The following is a 21,745-nucleotide window of genomic DNA, read 5'->3' as shown; positions in this document are numbered from 1 at the left end:
AATATGTAACTCCATCTTTAAACCAATTCATATGATGATTCACTTCATTCAAAAATCTTCTTTTCAAGATAAGCAAAAACTTCACTCAAACTTATGACCAAGAGTTCAATCAAGATGTGCACATGCTTTAGTGTTCACAAAGTCATTTAAATTCCAACAAATGCTATTTTCATGAATGATCAATCAATTAAGCATGGATGTTCATGTGTTCATGTGATATTTCCTCACTAAGTCAAGTGTTTCACTCACACTCAAGTGTATAAGAGATGATCACTCATTCACTCTACTATCACAATGTTACATGAATTAACTTTGCCTTTCATTTTACCACAATCAAAAACATTCACAAGCATGCATCATCACAAGGACTTTTCTATGGCTTATAATGTGGCTGGGCTAACAAGAAAATTGGTTTTTCTGGATCACAAAATCCTTGAGTTAAGAGAATCATAACAACACAATCATCTTATTCATTCCCAACTTTCTTTTGCCTTTGCATTGAGCTTTACTTCTTTTTCTTTTCTTTTCTTTTTCTTTGCACATTCTTACTTTTTAGCTCTTAGCTCAATGCTTTTCATGTTTTCCCAACAACCCCAAACTTGAACACTTAACAATACCACACAAGATCTTCTACTTAACTCAAGGTAAAGATTTTTCAATTAAAGGTTTCAGTGTATATTCAAGGCTAAGGGTTCAAAGGATAGAACACAAAATGTTCTTTTTTTTTTTTAGTGGGCTAATTTTATGAATTTGGCCAATAAAAAGGTTTTCAACAAATGGCCTTGATCACATGATGCAAAACAAGCAATTGATTCAATCATAGAAAACCTGGGCAAAACCATTCATGCTTTCAAAGTAATAGCATTCAACAATAACAACTCTGGAGCTCAAAATCTCACACATAAGCTCATTCACATTTGACATACACATCCTGCTTAATTTCACAATCACAATCATAATATCCTGCATTTGTTCACAAAGCTTGTGAATCACCTGTATAGGCATTTAATGTGCACATCTATCTCAACATCAATCAATCATAAGCATCATTCAGCATTACTTATCATACAATCACAGTTAATAGCAAACCATCACAAGAAACCAGGTTTCAAATAGAGTACATCAAACCCTAATCTAAAAACAAAAACAAATAAGTTCAGAAAACTTAAACCACAAAGCATAAGCACATGATAGCATTCATCAGTAAATGCTATCTCAGCTCCTCATCAATCTGAGTTGTCCTCTGTATCTTTCTCTTCCTCCTCATCTTCATCATCTTCAAATGCATCATCCTCATCAGCTTCATCTTCTTCCATATCTCTAGCTGAAGCTTCAGCTGCTCCAGCTCCTCCTCCATGCACTGGTTCCTCTGGCCAAGCTACCACATGATGCAGCTCAGCCAGTTCCACCACGCCGTGCTCGTAGAGAGAGAGGGCCAGCACAGAGCCAGACATCTGCTGAGACACATGAAGCAGAGCCATTCCAGATGAGGGACATGTATATGTCTCTTATAGGGGCTCAGTTGCAGTCCATTCACAGAGGGCAGGTGGCCACTACTGAGATGCATCATCACCTCCACAGTACTGTCTATAGTAGGCCTCATCAATAGCTTTTCTTGGCCTCTCAAAAGGTGGAGCAGAAGTGTCCACCCCAGCTATCTTGCAAAGGTGCGTGATCAAAGAAGGATGTCCTAGTGGTGCTTTGTTGTTTGAAGTATTGGCGCACACACTAATCTCATCAGCTATCACCTGCCCAATATTAACATTCAAGTTTCTGATAGCACAGTAGATGAAGAATGCCCTGCTGAGAGTAATATCTGACACATGTGAACATGGCTGAATGTTGGCATGAGAAAACGCCATCCAATACTTTGCAAGAGGAGTCAAATCGTCCTCCTAATGTTAACCACTGAGCCAGATCTATTCCTTTGGAAGTGTCCTCCAGGTATACACAGTACTCTCTCCACATCCTCATAATCAGCACCTTCCTCCATGCAAAGAGCAAACTGGCACTGCTCACCAGCCCATACAGTGTCCAGAAAGTTATTAATTGAATCAGGATCATACCTGATAGCATGGCCTCTAACATAGCCCAAATAATTCTCAGCTGGATAATCACCAATCTTCTTTGCATTGGTGTAAAATTCCTTAACCACAGCTATGTTGGCAGGTGCAGGATAAGTGGCTAGCTTTCCCCAGTCATTCCCTAAAACTTGCTCTCCAAATTGAGGAGCAAGGTTAGGTATCATTCCAACCTTTCTCTCCATCAGAAGTCTCCTGTCCTGAACCACTTTAAAGTGCTTCTCATGTTTCCTAGAGAGGAACCTGCTAGATGGGGTTGCTCTGGTTCCTTTTCCTTTCTCTTGTTTGCCATGGTTTTCAATCTTTTTCCTGATGAGGATGCCATTCCTACATTCAAAACACAAAACCAAACCACAGAACATGATGTTAATCATTAGTAAAACACAGAACACAACTCCTTTCGAAGCTAAACCACCGCTGAGGGCCAGAATTTCCCCTCAGCGCCACCAGTACCACATTCCAGATCACAAAAACCAGAAAAATCAAATCTGGCAGAGTGCCGCTCAGCGGCAGTTTACCCCTCAGCGGTAACTCTGCAGATTTTTGAAAAACCTGTTTTAAAGCTTTCCTAACTCCACCCAAATGCAATTTTCAGTTTTCCAGTTCATAATCATGCAGTTTAATCGGTTCAAACATCAAATATATCATCAAATCATGCAAGAAATCAAAACCCCTAAATCTTCATGCTTTGACAATCATATTCAAAATCAAAAACCCTAGAATGAACAAAATGCATTTTACTTACTTGGGTGGAGATACTAGATGCAATGAGAATGCTTCCAAGCTAGAATGCTCTCTTCCAACCCCAAACTTTGATGGCACACTAGTGAAAAAGTGAGTGGAAGAGAAATTTTCTTAAGAGGGAAGAGTGAAAAGATGTGGAAAACCTTGGAGAAGGTATGTGGGAGTGTTTGTGCAAAGAAAAGTCTGAAAGTGTGAAAGAATGCGCAGCTTAGGGTTTAAAAATACCCTAATGGGCTCGGGTCCCGCTAAGGGGAACTAAAACCCTATTCTGCGAGAGTACCGCTCAGCGGTAAAGTACCGCTCAGCGGCACTTTCGTGAAGTGCTCTTCTCCTTCTTTTCTTAACCTACGTGCCTCCTAGACATGCCCCTCACTGGCTCCCTGCAATTCAATGTTCAAAATGCTTATGCAAACCCTAACTAAAACAAACAAACAGAAATATTCAATCAACTGGGTTGCCTCCCAGGTAGCGCTTGTTTAACGTCACGAGCCTGACCCAAAATCCACCAACACCCATCAGTAGGTGTTACAGCCATTGTATCCTTCAGTAGATACTTAACCACCTAGCATCCTTCAGTAGATGCTATATCCAACAAAATAAATACAAAAATAATGTTCACAAATTACAAATTACAAAACCAAATCAAAAGTTTTTAAATTCACTGGGTTGCCTCCCAGCAAGCGCTCTTTTAATGTCATTAGCTTGACCCAATAAAGTTCAAGTTCCATCTTCTTTGTAGTTGATGTTGTATTCCACCAACTCCTCAGCTGTTTCCTTTGAACTGTTTTGGTTCTTCTAGAATATGGAGACTCTATCTCTATCATCTCCTTCTCTTTAAAGCCCTTCACAACCCACAACTTGTTCTTGATTCTAACAGGTGTGCCAAGTTGGAGTCTTCTTTTCTTCCAGTCTCTAGGAATTTCTTCTCCTCTTCCAATCTCTTCTTCCTTGGGTACCTGAAACAACAAACAATGGTTACCTGAAACCTCAAGATTTTCATCTTTACGGCTAGTCATGGGTGCATCTCGAAATGCAGCTTTATAACTAGCTTCTTCCTCCTTTGCTTGCATCTCATCTTTGAAAACATCTACCACACACTCTCTCCTCTCTATCCTGGAGCACCACTATACCTTCATTTACATCTATGATAGCCCTGGCCGTTTTCATAAACGGTCTTCCAAGTATGATAGGTATCTTCTCAGTCTCCATCTTCATCACCACAAAGTCTGCCAAGAACTGAAGTTTGCCAACACAAACTATAATGTCCTCTACAATCCCACATGGCTCCTTTGAAGATCCATCGGCCATTACTATTTTAATCTTTGCATGTTTCATTTTAACATTGCCGATTTGCTCCAGTAAAGAATAAGGTATCAAGTTAACACTTGAACCTAAATCAAGGAGAGCTTTCTTTACCTTTTTCTTCCCTATAGTACAAGGGATAGAAAAACTGCCTGGATCTGACGCTTTAGGAGGGAATGACTCTTTCTTAACAGTTATACACTTTTTGCCTCATCATCTCTACGTCTCTTCTTTGTAGAAATTTCTTCATCAGATTTTGTGTAAACTGCAATTTTCTGTAAAATCTGTTCCCAAGGTGCTTTATTATCCACCATTCTGAATAATTCTGTGAAATCCATTTGTTTCTCTTGATTTATTGGAAAAGGAAAATTGTTTTTGCTCTCTATTTCTCTTCTTTCTTCTGTTTCTCCTTCTTCTAACTCAATTATCTCTTCATTCACACTCTTTACCACTTTGCACTCTTCTCTAGGGTTAACCTCAGTATTAGCCCCAAAATTTCTATTTGGCCTTTCTTCCAATTGCTTGGTAATCTGACCCATTTGAATCTCCAAATTCTTTATAGCAGCTTCAGTGCTCTTTTGAGAAGATTCGGTTTTCTGTATGAATTGCTGAAGAGTTTCTTCCAACCTTGTTGATTTTTCATTAAGCATAGATAACTGTTGCCAAAAGGTTGGTTGCTGCTGCTTATTATATTGATTTGCTTGCCCAGTTTGTCCTTGACCAATGCTTGGATGTGGTTTCCACCCTTGATTGTAATTCCCTTGACGGTATGGAAATTGATTAGCCATGAAATTAACATCCTCCAAGGCTTCCACTGGAAAAGCACATTGACCATTGATATGATCACCTCCACATAATTCGCACAACTGGGTTTGTACCTGTGCAGCAGTTTTCAACTCTTTAGGTAATTGTGCAAGAGTTTTAGTCAGAGTCTCCAGCTGTTGAGTTAGAATTTTATTTTGAGCTAGCAAGGCATCATGTGTCTGTAATTGGAGAACCCCTTTTTGTTGCATAGGAACTCCTCTTTCACTGTTGAGCTCATTATCACTAGTAGCCATGTTGTCAATGATTTCTATAGCTTCCTCTGGAGTTTTCCATTTAATATTGCCTCCTGCTGAGGCATCAAGCATCATCTTGGTTTGTGAACCAAGCCCTCCAAGGAAAGTTAAGACTACTTCCTGTTCTTCAAAGCCATGCGTGGGTGTTTTTCTTAGCAGACTTTTGTATCTATCCCATGCATGCCCCAGTGATTCTTCCATGCCCTGCTTAAATGAAGATATCTCTTGCTTGCCTTTTGTCACCTTTGATTGTGGAAAGTACTTGTTCAAAAACTTTGTTACCACTGCTTCCCACTCTGTGAAACTTCCTTCTGGAAAAGAGTTCAACCAAAGCTTAGCATTGCCTCCCAATGAGAAAGGAAACAAACTAAGTTTGATTGCTTCGTCTGGCACCCCATTGATTTTCACTGTGTTGCAAATTTCATTAAATGTAGTAAGGTGCTCATATGGGCTTTCATGAGATAACCCATTGAATTGATTACTCTTCACCAGTTGGATCAATGCTGGTTTGACCTCCATATTGGCTGCATTGACTCTAGGTCTAGCTATGCTGTTAAAATGTTGAGGTCCAGCTACATTGGTGTAATCAGCAAGAGTTCTTCTGATATTATTATTCTCCATATTTTCTGTGCTATTGTCAGAACCTTGTGGTGATGGTTGCAACAGAGTTTCCGGAGGAGGGAAAAGTTCTCTAGATGTTCTGATTCTTCTCCTCCGTCTACTGTCTTCTAATCCTTCAAGCAGAGGTTCTGTTGTTTTCTTGCTCCTAGTTCGAATTGCCTCCTGCATACACAAGAACACAAAACCCTAGAAAAGATTTGGTTAGCACAAAAAGATATAAGAAGATATAATATTCAGAAAATAAAAAAAAAAAAAAAAAAAATAAAATAAAAATTCGAAATTTAAAAATAAAATAAAAAAAATAAGTCAAAGATAATCAATAATCACACAAATTAACCAGTTAAACCACGAGTCCCCGGCAACGGCGCCAAAAACTTGATGGACAAATTTATGAACACCAAATTATGATGTCACAAACTTGTTTTCAATCGGCAAGTATGACCGAATCGTTCAAGTAATAAAACTTGGTAAGACCAAGTATCGTTCTTCCCAAAGGACTCACGGCCTAGTTTAGTTATGTGGTTTCTTGATTAACTAAGACTTACAAACAAAATATTGGGGTTTAAAATGCAAGACAGAAAATAAACATGTATGCATGAATTTTGATCAATGGCAAAAAGCAAAAGATAAACACTTTCAATGAAATATAGATATGATATGTTGTTGGGGTTCAATTTCATCTTATCCACTCTCATATATTTTAGGAATTCAACATCAAATCATCATTGTTAATGCCACTCTCTAATGTACCTTTCCAGAAGGCTTCTCCCTAATCACGAGTTCATACAATTCCTAGCATTCCTAATGATCAGTTCATAAGTACAGGAGCTTAACGACAACCAATATAAAATTGGGAGAAATTCCCCGGATCTAGACTTCCCCGTACGTGCCCGTATCGACAAAACCAATAATCATGCATCGAATGAGTTAAACAATGCAAGCATTAAGCAAAGAGGAAAAACCCTAACTAATGATGAAAGAAAGCATAAGTCTTAATTAAAAGATGTAAAAACAGATTCCATATATGAGAGTTTCACAAGACTACATTGATTCCCCAACAAACATACAGAGTTTAGTTCACCATATTCATGGTGAACCTAGATGAATTACAATGAAAGAATGAAAGAATAAACCCTAAAAAGGTGAAGAGGAAGCCTCAGCATCCAAGATCCTCCTTCAAAGGGGTGGAAGAGAGAGTGTTTCTTCGTTCCAGCCAGAGATACCTAACCCTAGGAAACCCTAAAGCTTATGTATCATTCGTAAATTACAAAAAGTCAAGTCCAAGCCCATTAAAGTGCCGCTCAGCGGTGATGCGTGACTTGTTTTCTCCCCTCAGCGGCCATTTTGCCCCTCAGCGGACCTTACGTGACTTCCAGAGTGCCGCTCAGCGGTAAAACTACCGCTCAGCGGTGAGTGCGTGACTTGTTTTCTCCCCTCAGCGGCCATTTTGCCCCTCAGCGGACCTCCCGCAAGCTCCTGAGTGCCGCTCAGCGGTAAACTGCCGCTGAGCGGTGACTTCGGCTTCTCCTTTTGCACTTTTTATTGTCTTTTCTGATTTCATCTCTCTCCTTCTTCACTTCTTTCACCAAATTCACCTTAAAACCTGCACAAAAACACTGAAATCAAGCATAAACCTGTCCAGCTCTCTTATTTCCAAAAATATAAAGAAAAGCATGATTTCAAGCTAGTTTCTAAGTGTAAAGGTTGCTTTTAGTGTCAATTTTAATCATGAAAATAACAGTTTTTCAACTGTTATCATGCGACAAAGGATTCAAGGTAACCTTTGAGAAGAATTCTTGCACTATTTTAAGAGTGATTCTTCTGAAATTGCTTTAAAAGGAGTTAGACATAATAATATTTATTTAATTGATTTAGAAAACGTATTAAATAAAAATATTTCATGTTTAGTTGTTAAAGAGGAAAACCCATGGTTATGGCACAGGCGTGCTGCTCATATACATATGCAACAACTTAACAAACTAATATCTAGAGAACTAGTAATTGGTCTACCAAAATTAAAGTTTGTAAAAGATAAATTATGTGATGCATGTCAAAAGGGGAAACAAGTTAAAAATTCCTTTCATTCAAAAAATATTGTTTCTACTTTAAAACCTTTGGAACTTTTACATTTGGATTTATTTGGTCCTTCAAGGATAAAAAGTTTTGGTGGAAACTATTATGCTTTAGTTATTGTTGATGATTTTTCAAGATATACTTGGACCCTGTTTCTCACTCTTAAGAGTGAAGCTTTTAAAGAATTTAAGAAGTTTGCTATCTTAATTCAAAATGAAAAGGATCTAAGAATAAAAGCTATTAGAAGTGACCATGGTGGTGAATTTCAAAATGAATTATTTGAAAATTTTTGTGAAAAACATGGTATTTCTCATAACTTTTCTTCGCCTAGAACTCCCCAACAGAATGGAGTCGTAGAAAGAAAGAATAGATCATTAGAGGAACTTGCTCGTACTATGTTAAATGAAAATAATGTTCCTAAACAATTTTAGGCTGATGCTGTAAGTACTGCTTGCTATGTTTTAAACAGAATGTTAATTCGACCTATTTTAAAATGTACTCCTTATGAACTTTTCAAAAATAGAAAACCAAATGTTTCCCATTTAAAAATCTTTGGATGCAAATGCTATGTTTTAAACAATGGAAAACAGAATTTGGGAAAATTTGATTCAAAAGCTGATGAAGGAATTTTTCTTGGATATTCCTTAACAAGCAAAGCATATAGAGTCTTTAATAGAAAACTGCTCACAATAGAAGAATCCATACATGTTACTTTTGATGAAATTGTGGACCTTGAGGCAAAACCTCTTGAGTCAGAAGAATTTGATGCAGGAACAAGTGAAAATTCATCAAAGGAGACAAATGAAGAGAAGAATTATGACAATCCTCAAGATGAAGATTTAAATAGAATATGGCAACAACCTAGAGGATTATCTTTGGACAACATAATTGGAGATATCACACAAGGGGTAAACACAAGAAGTAATACTGCAAATTATTGTATGAATGTTGCTTTTGTGTCACAGATTGAACCAAAGAACATTAAAGAAGCCCTTCAAGATGAAAAATGGTGTATCGCAATGCAAGAAGAACTCAACCAGTTTGAAAGAAATCAAGTATGGGAATTAATTCCCAGAAAAGACACTCATCAAGTAATTGGAACTAAGTGGGTGTTCAGAAACAAACTGGATGAAGATGGAAACATCACTAAGAATAAAGCTAGGCTTGTCGCAAAAGGATATAGTCAAGAAGAAGGTATAGATTATGATGAGACATACGCTCCAGTTGCCAGGTTAGAGGCAATACGCCTACTTCTTGCTCATGCATCTATGATGAAATTTAAATTATTTCAAATGGATGTTAAAAGTGCTTTTCTAAACGGTTATATCAAAGAAGATGTATTTGTTGAACAACCACCCGGTTTTGAAGATTTTAAAAACCCAAATCACATCTACAAATTAAAGAAAGCACTATATGGCTTAAAACAGGCACCTAGATCTTGGTATGAACGTCTGAGCAATTTTCTGGTAGAAAATGATTTCAACAGAGGAAAAATTGATTCAACTTTATTCATTAAAAAGAATGGAAAACATTTTCTACTTGTTCAAGTATACGTAGATGACATCATTTTTGGTTCATCTAATGCAACTCTCTGCGAGAATTTTGCTAAGTCCATGCAGGGAGAATTTGAGATGTCAATGATGGGAGAACTTACTTTCTTCCTCGGACTTCAAATCAAACAAATGGAGGAAGGAACCTTTATATCTCAAACCAAGTATTGCAGGGAAATTCTTAAAAAGTTTGAGATGGACAATGCCAAAGAAGCATCAACCCCCATGGCGACATCCTGCTACTTAGACAAAGATGAGACAGGTAAAGAGGTAAGTCAGACCAAATACAGAGGTATGATTGGCTCTCTATTATATCTTACTGCTAGTAGACCTGATATCATGCAAAGTGTATGTGTGTGTGCTAGGTATCAGTCAAGCCCTAGAGAGTCTCATCTTACTGCAGTAAAACGCATTTTTAAATACCTTAAGGGGACAACATCCTTTGGTTTATGGTATCCTTCTGGAGCTGAGCCTAGTCTTGTAGGATTTTCTGATGCTGATTATGGAGGTTGTAAGATAGATAGGAAAAGCACTAGTGGAACCTGTCACTTTTTAGGTAGTTCCTTAGTCTCTTGGCACTCTAAGAAACAAGCATGTGTAGCCTTGTCAACCACTGAAGCTGAATACATTGCTGCGGGTAGTTGTTGTGCACAAATCTTATGGATGAAACAGCAATTAGAAGACTATGATATTCATTTAGATCATATTCCGCTTAAGTGTGATAACACAAGTGCTATAAAACTTACCAAAATCCTATCATGCATTCTAGAACCAAGCATATAGAAATTAGGCATCACTTCATTAGAGACCATGTCCAAAAAGGCGATTGTGAAATGGAATTCATAGATTCTAAGCATCAATTAGCGGACATTTTCACCAAAGCATTGCCTAAGGATAGATTTTTTGAGCTTAGAAGAGATCTAGGCATATTAGAACTAGTAAAATAGGCATTCTTGGATTTAATATTGCATTTTTCGTTGCTTACCGTGTTTAATCTGCGTGTAAATCGATTAAAATCCAATTTAATCGATTAATTTTTTTAAATTCAATAAAAAGTTGTTGTTCATTTCTTTTTCTTCTATGCATAAATTCTTTTTATTAAGGGGGAGCACATTTTTTTTCTTATGATCAAAAAGGGGGAGAAGATAGTTTAAACTCTTTATTTCTTTTCTATTAATCTCTCCTTTCGTAAGTTGTGGTTGTTTCAGATTATTAAAAAGCTTTAAACTCAGAAGAATTTTTGATCATCATCAAAAAGGGGGAGAATGTTAGCAAAAATCAAAGATGAAGTTTTGATGATGAACAGATTCGCACAAGTCAAGATTCATAAAGACAAATTGAAGATCTCTGTATTTTATAAAGCTTTTATAATAATCAAAGTTGATGTATAGTGCTCAAATATGTATTAGGGTTGATTCTTGTAATTTATATTTGATTTATTTAGTTAATCGATTATTCTTGAGAATAATCAATTAACACTAGCCGTTGGGGGTTTCAGATTTGAAAAACTAGCCGTTGTACTCATTATTAATCGATTAATATTTATGTTAATCGATTAAATGCGTTAGATGGCCCGTTTTCGAAGAATGGAAGGGTATTAGGCTGAGTCTATAAAATGGCTCACTCTTTATCTCAAAAATGACTCTTCCCTTGTGCAAAAGATCTCTGAACTCTTTGAGAACTCTGTGAGATTGTTGAAGCTAAGGAAACTCTTGTCTGCAAAGTCCTGAAGTGCTTCTGCGGTGATAGAGGAATAGCTTGTCCATCCTTGGTGTGTCCGAGGAAGTGCCTGGAAGAGAATCATCCTTCGTGAAGCATTCGAAGGAGGTGGTCATCCTTTGTGAAGATTCAAAGGAAGTGTAAGTTCGTCTCTTGTGGTTTCAAGAGAGGTGGTATTTCTAAACTCTTACAAATTGTTTTTCTTTGTGACTAATATTTGTAAGTGTTTTGTGTTAGTGAAAAAGGTTTATCTTGTTTGAGATAAGCGACTGGACGTAGGATCCTAGTGATCTGAACCAGGATAAAATCACCTGTGTAATTTTTCTCTTTCCCTTACTCTGTCATTTATATTTAATCATCCACCCAGTAAGAAAAATTAAGAGAAAAATAATATATAACCAATTCACCCCCCTCTTGGTTTGTTCCACCCTAATAATTCTGTTGCAGCGATTCTAACACTTCTTCCACGTCCTCCACTTCCTCCACTTAGTCAACTTCGTCAACTTCGTCCACTTAGTCCACTTCGTCCACTTCGTCCACTTCGTGCACTTCGTCTACTTCGTCGACTTCGTCCACTTCCTCCACTTCGTTAACTTCGTCCACTTCTTCCACTTCGTCCGCTTTGTCCACTTCCTCAACTTCCTTCACTTCCTCCACTTCCTCCACTACCTCCACTTCGTCCCCATCGTCCACTTTGTCCACTTCCTCCACTTCCTTGACTTCCTCCACTACCTCCACTTCATCCACCTCCTCCACTTCCTCCACTTCGTCCCCATCGTCCACTTCGTCAACTTCCATCACTTCCTCCACTTCGTCCCCTTCGTCAACTTCCTCCACTTCTTCCATTTCGTCCACTTCGTCCACTTCGTCAACTCCGTCACTTAGTCCACTTCGACCCCTTCGTCAACTTCCCCCACTTCCACCACTTCCTCCACCTCCTTCTCTTCGTCCACTTTGTCCACTTCCTCCCCTTCGTCCACTTCTTCCACTTCGTCCACTTCGAACACTTCGTCCACTTCCACCATTTCCTCCACTTCCTCCACTTCGTCCACTTCTTCAACTTCCTCCACTTCCTCCACTTCCTCCCCCCCCTCCACTTTCTTCACTTGCTCCACTTCACCACCTTCGTCAACTTCGTCAACTTCCTCCACTTCCTCCACTTCGTCCACTTCTTCAACTTCCTCCAGTTCCTCCAATTCGTCCAGTTCCCCCACTTCGTCATCTTCCTCCACTTCTTCAACTTCGTCCGCTTCCTCCACTTCGTCCACTTCCTCCACTTCCTCCACTTCCTCTACTTGGTCCCCTTCCTCCTTTTCGTCGACTTCGTCCACTTCGTCCACTTCATCAACTTCCGCCACATCCTACACTTCGTCCACTTCTTCCCCTTCGTCAACCTACTCCACTTACTCCACTTCATCCACTTCGTCCGCTTCCTTCATTTCCTCTACTTCCTCCACTTCGTCCACTTCTTCAACTTCCTCCAATTCCTGCACTTCCTGCACTTCCCTTACTTCGTCCCCTTCGTCCACTTCGTCCACTTCGTCCACTTCCTCCACTTTGTCAACCTCGTCCACATCCTCCCTACGTCCACTTCGTCCACTTCTTCTACTTCTTCCACTTCGTCCACTTCTTCCACTTCGTCCAATTTGTCCACTTCGTCCAACTCGTCCACTTCCTCCACATCCTCCACTTCCTCCATTTCCTCCACTTCGTCCACTTCTTCAACTTCCTCCACTTCCACCACTTCCTCCACTTCCTTTACTTCTTCCACTTCCTCCACTTCCTCCACTTCATCAACTTCGTCAACTTCCTCCACTTCGTCCACTTAGTCCATTTCGTCCACTTCATCTACTTCGTCGACTTCGTCCACTTCGACAACCTCCTCCACTTCGTTAACTTCGTCCACTTCTTCCACGTCGTCCGCTTCGTCCACTTCCTCAACTTCCTTCACTTCCTCCACTTCCTCCACTACCTCCACTTCATCCCATCGTCCACTTTGTCCACTTCCTCCACTTCCTTAACTTCCTCCACTTCCTCCACTTCATCCACCTCCTCCACTTCCTCCACTTCGTCCCCATCGTCCACTTCGTCAACTTCCATCACTTCCTCCACTTCGACCACTTCGTTAACCTCCTCCACCTCTTCCATTTCGTCCACTTCCTCCACTTCGTCAACTCCGTCACTTAGTCCACTTCGACCACTTCGTCAACTTCCCCCACTTCCACCACTTCCTCCACCTCCTTCTCTTCGTCCACTTTGTCCACTTCCCCCTTCGTCCACTTCTTCCACTTCGTCCACTTCGTCCACTTCTTCCACTTCCTCCACTTCTTCCACTTCGTCCAATTTGGCCACTTCATCCACATCGTCTTCTTCCTCCACATCCTCCACTTCCTCCATCTCCTCCACTTCCTCCCCTTTGTCCACTTCGTCCACTTCTTCAACTTCCTCCACTTCCACCACTTCCTCCACTTCCTCCACTTCTTCCACTTCGTCCACTTCCTCCTCCTCGTCAACTTCGTCAACTTCCTCCACTTCGTCCACTTAGTCCACTTCGTCCACTTCGTCCACTTCGTCCACTTCGTCTACTTCGTCGACTTCGTCCACTTCGACTACTTCCTCCACTTCGTTAACTTCGTCCACTTCTTCCACTTCCTCTACTTCCTCCTCCTCGTCAACTTCGTCAACTTCCTCCACTTCGTCCACTTAGTCCACTTCGTCCACTTCGTCCACTTCGTCCACTTTGTCGACTTCGTCCACTTCGACCACTTCCTCCACTTCGTTAACTTCGTCCACTTCTTCCACTTCGTCCGCTTCGTCCACTTCCTCAACTTCCTCAACTTCCTTCACTTCCTCCACTTCCTCCACTACCTCCACTTCGTCCCCATCGTCCACTTTGTCCACTTCCTCCGCTTCCTTGACTTCCTCCACTTCCTCCACTTCATCTACCTCCTCCACTTCCTCCACTTCGTCCACATCGTCCACTTCGTCAACTTCGTCAACTTCCATCACTTCCTCAACTTCGACCACTTCGTCCACTTCGTCAACTTCCTCCACTTCTTCCATTTCGTCCACTTCGTCCACTTCGTCAACTCAGTCACTTAGTCCACTTCGACCACTTCGTCAACTTCCCCCACTTCCACCACTACCTCAACTTCCTCCACCTCCTTCTCTTCGTCCACTTTGTCCACTTCCTCCCTTTCGTCCACTTCTTCCACTTCGACCACCTCGTCCACTTCCACCATTTCCTCCACTTCCTCCACTTCGTCCACTTCTTCAACTTCCTCCACTTCCTCCACTACCTCCCCCTCCTCCACTTTCTTCACTTGCTCCACTTCGCCCCCTTAGTCAATTTCGTCAACTTCCTCCACTTCGTCCACTTCTTCAACTTCCTCCAGTTCCTCCAATTCGTCCAGTTCCTCCACTTCGTTATCTTCCTCCACTTCGTCCACTTCTTCAACTTCGTCCACTTCCTCCACTTCGTCCACTTTCTCTACTTGGTCCCCTTCGTCCTTTTCGTCGACTTCGTCGACTTCTTCCACTTCGTCCACTTCATCAACTTCCGCCACTTCCTCCACTTCCTACACTTCGTCCACTTATTCCCCTTCATCAACTTCCTCCACTTCCTCCACTTCGTCCACTTCCTTCATTTCCTCTACTTCCTCCACTTCGTCCACTTCTTCAACTTCCTCCAATTCCTGCACTTCCTGCACTTCCCTTACTTCGTCCCCTTCCTCCACTTCCTCCACTTCCTCCACTTCGTCAACCTTGTCCACTTCGTCCACATCCTCCACTACGTCCACTTCGTCCACTTCATCCACTTCCTCCACTTCGTCCACTTCTTCCACTTCGTCCATTTTTGTCCACTTCGTCCACATCGTCCACATCGTCCACTTCCTCCACTTCCTCCACATCCTCCACTTCATCCATTTCCTCCACTTCCTCCACTTCGTCCACTTCGCCCACTTCTTCAACTTCCTCCACTTCCACCACTTCCTCCACTTCTTCCACTTCCTCCACTTCCTCCTCTTCGTCAACTTCGTCAACTTCCTCCACTTCGTCCACTTAATCCACTTCGTCCACTTCGACCACTTCCTCCACTTCGTCCACTTCTTCCACTTCGTCCGCTTCGTCCACTTCCTCAACTTCCTCAACTTCCTTCACTTCCTCCACTTGCTCCACTACCTCTACTTTGTCCCCCATCGTCCACTTTGTCCACTTCCTCCACTTCCTCCACTTCGTCCCCATCGTCCACTTCGTCCCCATCGTCCACTTCGTCCACTTCGTCAACTTCCCTCACTTCCTCCACTTCGACCACTTCGTCCACTTCGTCAACTTCCTCCACTTCTTCCATTTCGTCCACTTCGTGCACTTCGTCAACTTCGTCAACTCCGTCACTTAGTCCACTTCGACCACTTCGTCAGCATCCCCCACTTCCACCACTTCCTCCACTTCCTCCACCTCCTTCTCTTCGTCCACTTTGTCCACTTCCTCCCCTTCGTCCACTTCTTCCAGTTCGTCCACTTTGTCCACTTCGTTCACTTCCATCATTTCCTCCACATCCTCCACTTCGTCCACTTCTTAAACTTCCTCCACTTCCTCCCCCCTCCTCCCCCTCCTCCACTTTCTTCATTTGCTCCACTTCGCCCCCTTCGTCAACTTCGTCAACTTCCTCCACTTCCTCCACTTCCTCCACTTCTTCAACTTCCTCCAGTTCCTCTCATTCGTCCATTTCCTCCACTTCGTCATCTTGCTCCACTTCGTCCACGTCTTCAACTTCGTCTGCTTCCTTCACTTCGTCCACTTCCTCCACTTCGTCCACTTCCTCTACTTCGTCCCCTTCGTCCTTTTCGTCGACTTCGTCCACTTCATCAACTTTCGCCACTTCCTCCACTTCCTACACTTCGTCCACTTCTTCCCCTTCGTGAACTTCTTCCACTTCCTCCACTTCCTCCACTACCTCCACTTCTTCCACTTCGTCCACTTTGGCCATTTCCTCCACTTCCTCCAGTTCTTCCACTTCCTCCACTTCTTCCACTTCGTCCACTTCGACCACTTCGTCCCCTTCGTCCACTTCGTCGCCTTCGTCAACTTCCTCCATTTCATCCATTTCGTCCACTTCCTCCACGTCCTCCACTTACTCCACTTCGTCAACTTCATCCACTTTGTCCATTTCGTCCACTTCCTCCACTTCGTCGCCTTCGTCCACTTCCTCCACGTCCTCCACTTCCTCTACTTCATCCACTCCGTCCACTTCGTCCACCTCATCCACTTCGTCCCCTTCGTCAACTTCCTCCACTTCCTTAAATTTATCCACTTCGTCCACTTCAACCACTTCGTCCAATTCGTCGACTTCGACCACTTCGTCCACTTCTTTCAACTTCCTCCACTTCCTCCGCTTCCTCCACTTCTTCCACTTCGTCCTCTTCTGCAACTTCCTCTACTTCCTCCACTTTGTCCACTGCGTCAACTTCCTCCACTTGTTCCACTTCGTCCTCTTCCTCCTCTTCCTCCACTTCGTCTTTTTTCGTCCACTTCGTCAACTTCCTCCACTTCCTCCACTTTTTCCACTTCGTCCTCTTCCTCAACTTCCTCCACCTCCTCCTCTTCATCCACTTCGTGCACTTCGTCCAATTCTTCCACTTTGTCCACTTTGTCCACGTCGTCAACATCGTCAACTTCGTCAACTTCGTCCACTTCCTCCACTTCGTCCACTTCTTCAACTTCCTCCACTTCACTAGTGGAAAAATGAATTTTTATAACGTACAAAAATGATCTTTTATATCGTAGTTACTGGGGACATAGTTCTGAGCGATATAATAAGTCTGCGCATTTTATAACGTAGCAAAAATTTACGTTATAGTATGTTCAACATATTATAACGTAGTTTTAGAAGTACGTTATAATATACACAGTTTATTATAACAAATTTTTGATTTGTCCGTTGTAATAGGTGGAAGATATTATAACGTATAAGATTTTGTACGTTATAATATGTTATATATTATTACGTACATATTATTGTACGTTATAATATGTGATCAACGTACCATATCATACATTGCTTAGTACGTTATAATAAATGATTTTTTAAAAAAAAATTGATTATTAAATTTGACCATCCAATGAAATTATAATAATATTCCTGTATTATCATCTCATCCAATCCATTTATAATAAATATAGCTTTGAATAAACAAATTTATTGAAACTAACAAAATAGAATTCATTTCAAAAGTTAAATAGTCTAATATTTAATACATCATTTATACATGAAACTATATATTAAATCTAAATATTACATTAATGTACATATACTATTTAAGTGTAGCCAAGTTTCTACTAACACTTAAAATAAAAGAAGCCCAGTTTCTTCTAATGTCTTCAATGTCTGCAGCTTCCATGGGAGATGAATCATTAAAGATCTACAAATAAAATAATAGAGTTAAAACAATATTGTAATGAATAGTTGGATAAGTATTTAGTTAATATTTTAATACCTTATTCCATGATTCAATAATGTTTGTACAAATAAGGGTATGCATGTGTTTCATTACATAATACCCACATTCATAGCTACCCAATTGACGTCGACACTGCAAATTAAATACAAATAATGAAGACTCATTCAAACCAAAGACACAAAATATCAGATTATACTCTAGCTAGCCTTTGCACCATGTAGCTCTGTATATTTTGCTAAACCAAATTTCACAAAACCAACAACACAACCAATTCCTCATAAAAATAACAATCACAAAACACAAAACAAAGGAAGGTGAACTTCTCTTACATTAGGTGTGATTATTTGCATCTTCTTCCTAGAAATAGATGGAACACCCCGTAACCTTGAATGAGCTTCCAAAGACCTATACAAAAGTTTGACATCCATTACATCATAATAATAATATAGGAAGGAATCAAAATAGAAAGGAAAACTTACATTGTTATGTTTTAGGAGATAAATTATTAGCTTTTAATTAGAAAGGGTAGAAGAAGAAGAAGGAGAATAGATGATTGGAATGCGCATGCATGAGAAGAAATTTACCAAAAAGATTAGTTACCAAAAAGTGTAATCCAACTGAAATCACATGGCATCAAAGAAAACAGTATCCAAAATATATCATTTGAAAAGGATAATACCAACCTTGGTAAGGCCTTAATGCGTAATTCCTTCAAGTATGTAGCACCACGGCCCAAAGTAGGTGAAGCCTTTTCTAACTCAGATTTTAAACCCTACAACAGTAAGCTAGGTTAGTAGAAGCTCACAAGTGTATTCATCATAGCAAACAATATTTAATAAGATTAAACAATATGATAGACCTATTGAATTTAATAAGAGGAACTTTGATTCCATGATTGTCAGCATCACTGCCAACTTGCTACAACTTTCTAGTTTTCAATATACTAGCTCTAACAGTCTAGAAATATTATAAGTGCATTTGGATAAGCAGAATAAGTTCTTTTTCAAGATTAATATAACATAAGAGCCTATATAATAAGCGTACTAAAATAAGAAGAGATTATGTTTATATTCACCTTGAAACTAATTGAAATAAGCTAAAGGGACTCATAAGAAATTCATAAGTCACTGTAAAATTAGCTTAGTATAAGCTCTTCTAAACACCCAATATTCAAATGAGAAGAAACTAAGGGAGCTAAACAAGTGTATCTGTATAACAGTGCCCTGTCTATGGTAAAGGACAAAAGTTGGTACCACTTGAGTTGTGTTTAAGCATTTAGCAGTGATGAACAGAAATTAAGCTAAAGTGAGATATGCTTCTAATCTAATTAGTCAATGAGAAAGCTACTTTCTACCCCAACTATGTTCTACTTTTCCTAGAATGAGTCCCTCTACTAATTTACTATTATGGAAGAAAGGCATACCAGTTTTGGTAGGTTCCAATCAATCCACGTTCATATATGACACCGAGGGTGTTGAACTCGGCCTCAACAGGGACAGTGTTCATGACCCACAGAGGATCATCAATCAGGGCAGCTGCAAAGCCTCCCAAGAAACTAAGGGAGCTAAACACCATCCACTCTGTCAGAGCTTAAACTGCCGAAAATACTGGTATTCCTTTAGCAGTCATTGTCAATTTTGAGATTTTCCTATCCCTGTTGTTGTAATATTAAACTTAAATACTTTCAATAGTACATATAACTTCACAAAAATTCCAACCAATAAGAGTAAATTTCAATGTGCATATTAGAAAAGCTACCCTTCAAAGTAGACTATAAGCTTAAGCGATTAAAGGAACTCGTGGTCAATAAATTTTTGAGAGTGGCAAGTGACAAGCTATATAGATAGCACAACTTGCACAATCTAAAGTTAAATATCCAAATGGTTAACAGAGAGAAAAAAATCAGCACATCCTGTTTCCTTACTGATTCACCACTCAGATTCATGTAAGTATGAGGCTTTGCAAGGAAGGCATGAACTTCACCAACAAAACCTGCAACAAACCAACTTGCGCAAAAATTCATGAATACAATAAACATAGAGAGAGAAATAGAAAATAGAAATATCTAAGCAAGGGAACAAGCAAACCTTTTCCGAAAATGGCTTTGGAATGGGCAGTGTTCATAGGAATCCCCTACGACTCAACAATTGCATCAATCATCTCAAAGCCTACCTAGACAAACACTGAGGGAACCGATTTCAATGAAAAATGTAGGAAAAGTCAAAACAATTGGTAAAAAGGTGAGAAGATGAAGATTCGAAGAAACCCTAGCAGTTGAGGGTGAAAGATGTAGGTGAAAGGCTGAGAGGTAAAGGAGAGTGCTTACTGCTTGAACTGTGGTTCAACGAGATGATGGAGAGGCAGCAAGAGCCTTCGATGATGGAGAGGCAGCAAGAGCCTTCGATGATGGAGAGGCAGCAAGAGCCTTTCGATAATGGAGACGAGAGAAATGCTCTCGTAAGGCAGCGAATGAACGAGTGATGGAGAGTGAATGGTTGAGTGAATGGTTGAGTGAACAACGGATGATGGAGAGTGAAGAAGAGAGGAAGAGTGGTTCAATGGTAGTGGTGTATTACGGGGAACGAAAGTGAGGAAGAGAGGGAAGAGAAATTAGGGGGAAAAACTGAAAATCAGATTGGGATATTACGACTGGTTTCTAAAAATAAGTTATAATACATTAAAAAATATTTAAGGTGTCCATAACTCTGTAATAATAAGATTTCAACTTATTTACAAATTTGCCACCGCATTTTATATTATGACTGGTTTTCATAACTACGTTATAATATGTTTTAAACTTATTTACAAGTTTGCCACCGCGTTTCATATTATAACTGATTTACAAAACAACGTTATAATATGTTTAACTTTTATTACAAGTTTGCCACCGATCAACCTATTATGATGGATTATTTTTACCAGTTATAATAGGTTAGTCATAATATACTATTTTTCCACTAGTGCTTCCTCCACTTCTTCCACTTCCTCCACTTCCTCCACTTCGTCCACTTCCTCCACTTCCTCCACTTCTTCCAGTTCGTCCACTTTGACCACTTCCTCCACTTCTTCCACTTCCTCCACTTCCTCCACTTCGTCAACTTCGTCCACTTCGTCCACTTCCTCCACTTCTTCCACTTCCTCCACTTCTTCCACTACGTCCATTTCCACCTCTTCCTCAACTTCCTCCACTTCCTCCACTTCTTCCACTTCGTCCTCTTCCTCCCACTTCATCTTCTTCGTCCACTTCGTGAACTTCCCCCACTTGCTCCACTTGCTCCACTTGCTCCTCTTCGTCCACTTCCTCCACTTCCTAAACTTCCTCCACGTCGTCCACTTCGTCCACTTAGTCCCATTCGTCCACTTTGTCTACTTCGTCAACTTCGTCCACTTCCTCAACTTCGTCCATTTCGTCGACTTCCTCCACTTCCTCCACTCTGACCACTTCCTCAACTTCCTCAACTTCCTACACTTCCTTCACTTCCTCCATTACCTTCACTTCGTCCCCATCGTCCACTTCCTCCACTTCGTCCCCATCGTCCACTTCCTCCACTTCGTCAACTTCCTCCACTTCGTCCACTTCGTCCACTTCATCAACTTCCTCCACTTCCTCCACTTCGTCTGGTTCGTCCACTTTGTCAACTCCGTCCACTTCCCCAACTTCGTCCCCTTCCTCCACTTCCTCCACTTCGTTCACTTTCTCCACTTCGTCAACTTCGTCCATTTCGTCCGCTTCCTCCACTTCCTCAACTTCCTCCACGTCGTCCACTTCGTCAACTTCCTCCACTTTGTCCACTTAGTTCACTTCGTCTACTTCGTCCACTTCGACCACTTCCTCCACTTCATTAACTTCGTCCACTTCTTCCACTTCCTCCACTTTCTCCATTTCGTCAACTTCGTCCACTTCCTCCACTTCCTAAACTTCGTCCATTTCGTCGACTTCCTCCACTTCCTCCACTTCCTACACTTCGACCACTTCCTCAACTTCCTCAACTTCCTTCACTTCCTCCACTTCCTCCACTACCTTCACTTTGTCCCCATCGTCCTTTATCCACTTCCTCCCCTTCCTCCACTTCGTTGATTTCCTCCACTTCCTCCACTTCATCCACCTCCTCCACTTCCTCCACTTCGTCCCCATC

The 21,745-nt window shown here is 40.7% G+C and overlaps 1 protein-coding gene across 2 annotated transcripts; it reads right to left on the bottom strand.

Moving 5' to 3' along the window:
• Nucleotides 1-17,332: 17,332 nt before the first annotated feature.
• LOC148190547 (uncharacterized) lies at nt 17,333-20,237 on the bottom strand. Of its 2 annotated transcripts, XM_088102824.1 has the most exons (7): nt 19,936-20,237; nt 19,697-19,792; nt 19,534-19,601; nt 18,293-18,381; nt 17,939-18,014; nt 17,646-17,741; nt 17,333-17,570 (listed from the first exon to the last, which is right to left on the bottom strand). In XM_088102824.1, the coding sequence occupies exons 2-7, from the start codon at nt 19,731-19,733 to the stop codon at nt 17,463-17,465; spliced, it is 474 nt and encodes a 157-aa protein (XP_087958950.1). In that variant the 5' UTR covers nt 19,734-19,792; nt 19,936-20,237; the 3' UTR covers nt 17,333-17,462. The 2 variants fall into 2 exon arrangements, with proteins under 2 accessions (XP_087958950.1, XP_087958951.1); XM_088102825.1 differs by lacking the exon at nt 17,646-17,741.
• Between the last annotated feature and the right edge of the window lie 1,508 nt (nt 20,238-21,745).

Source organism: Vigna umbellata, unplaced genomic scaffold (genome assembly GCF_029865625.1).
Source record: "Vigna umbellata cultivar VRB3 unplaced genomic scaffold, Vumbellata_1.0 scaffold_790, whole genome shotgun sequence".
NCBI lineage: Eukaryota > Viridiplantae > Streptophyta > Magnoliopsida > Fabales > Fabaceae > Vigna > Vigna umbellata.
Note: the sequence above shows the minus strand (reverse complement) of the source record. Positions and strands in the feature narration are given on the sequence as shown.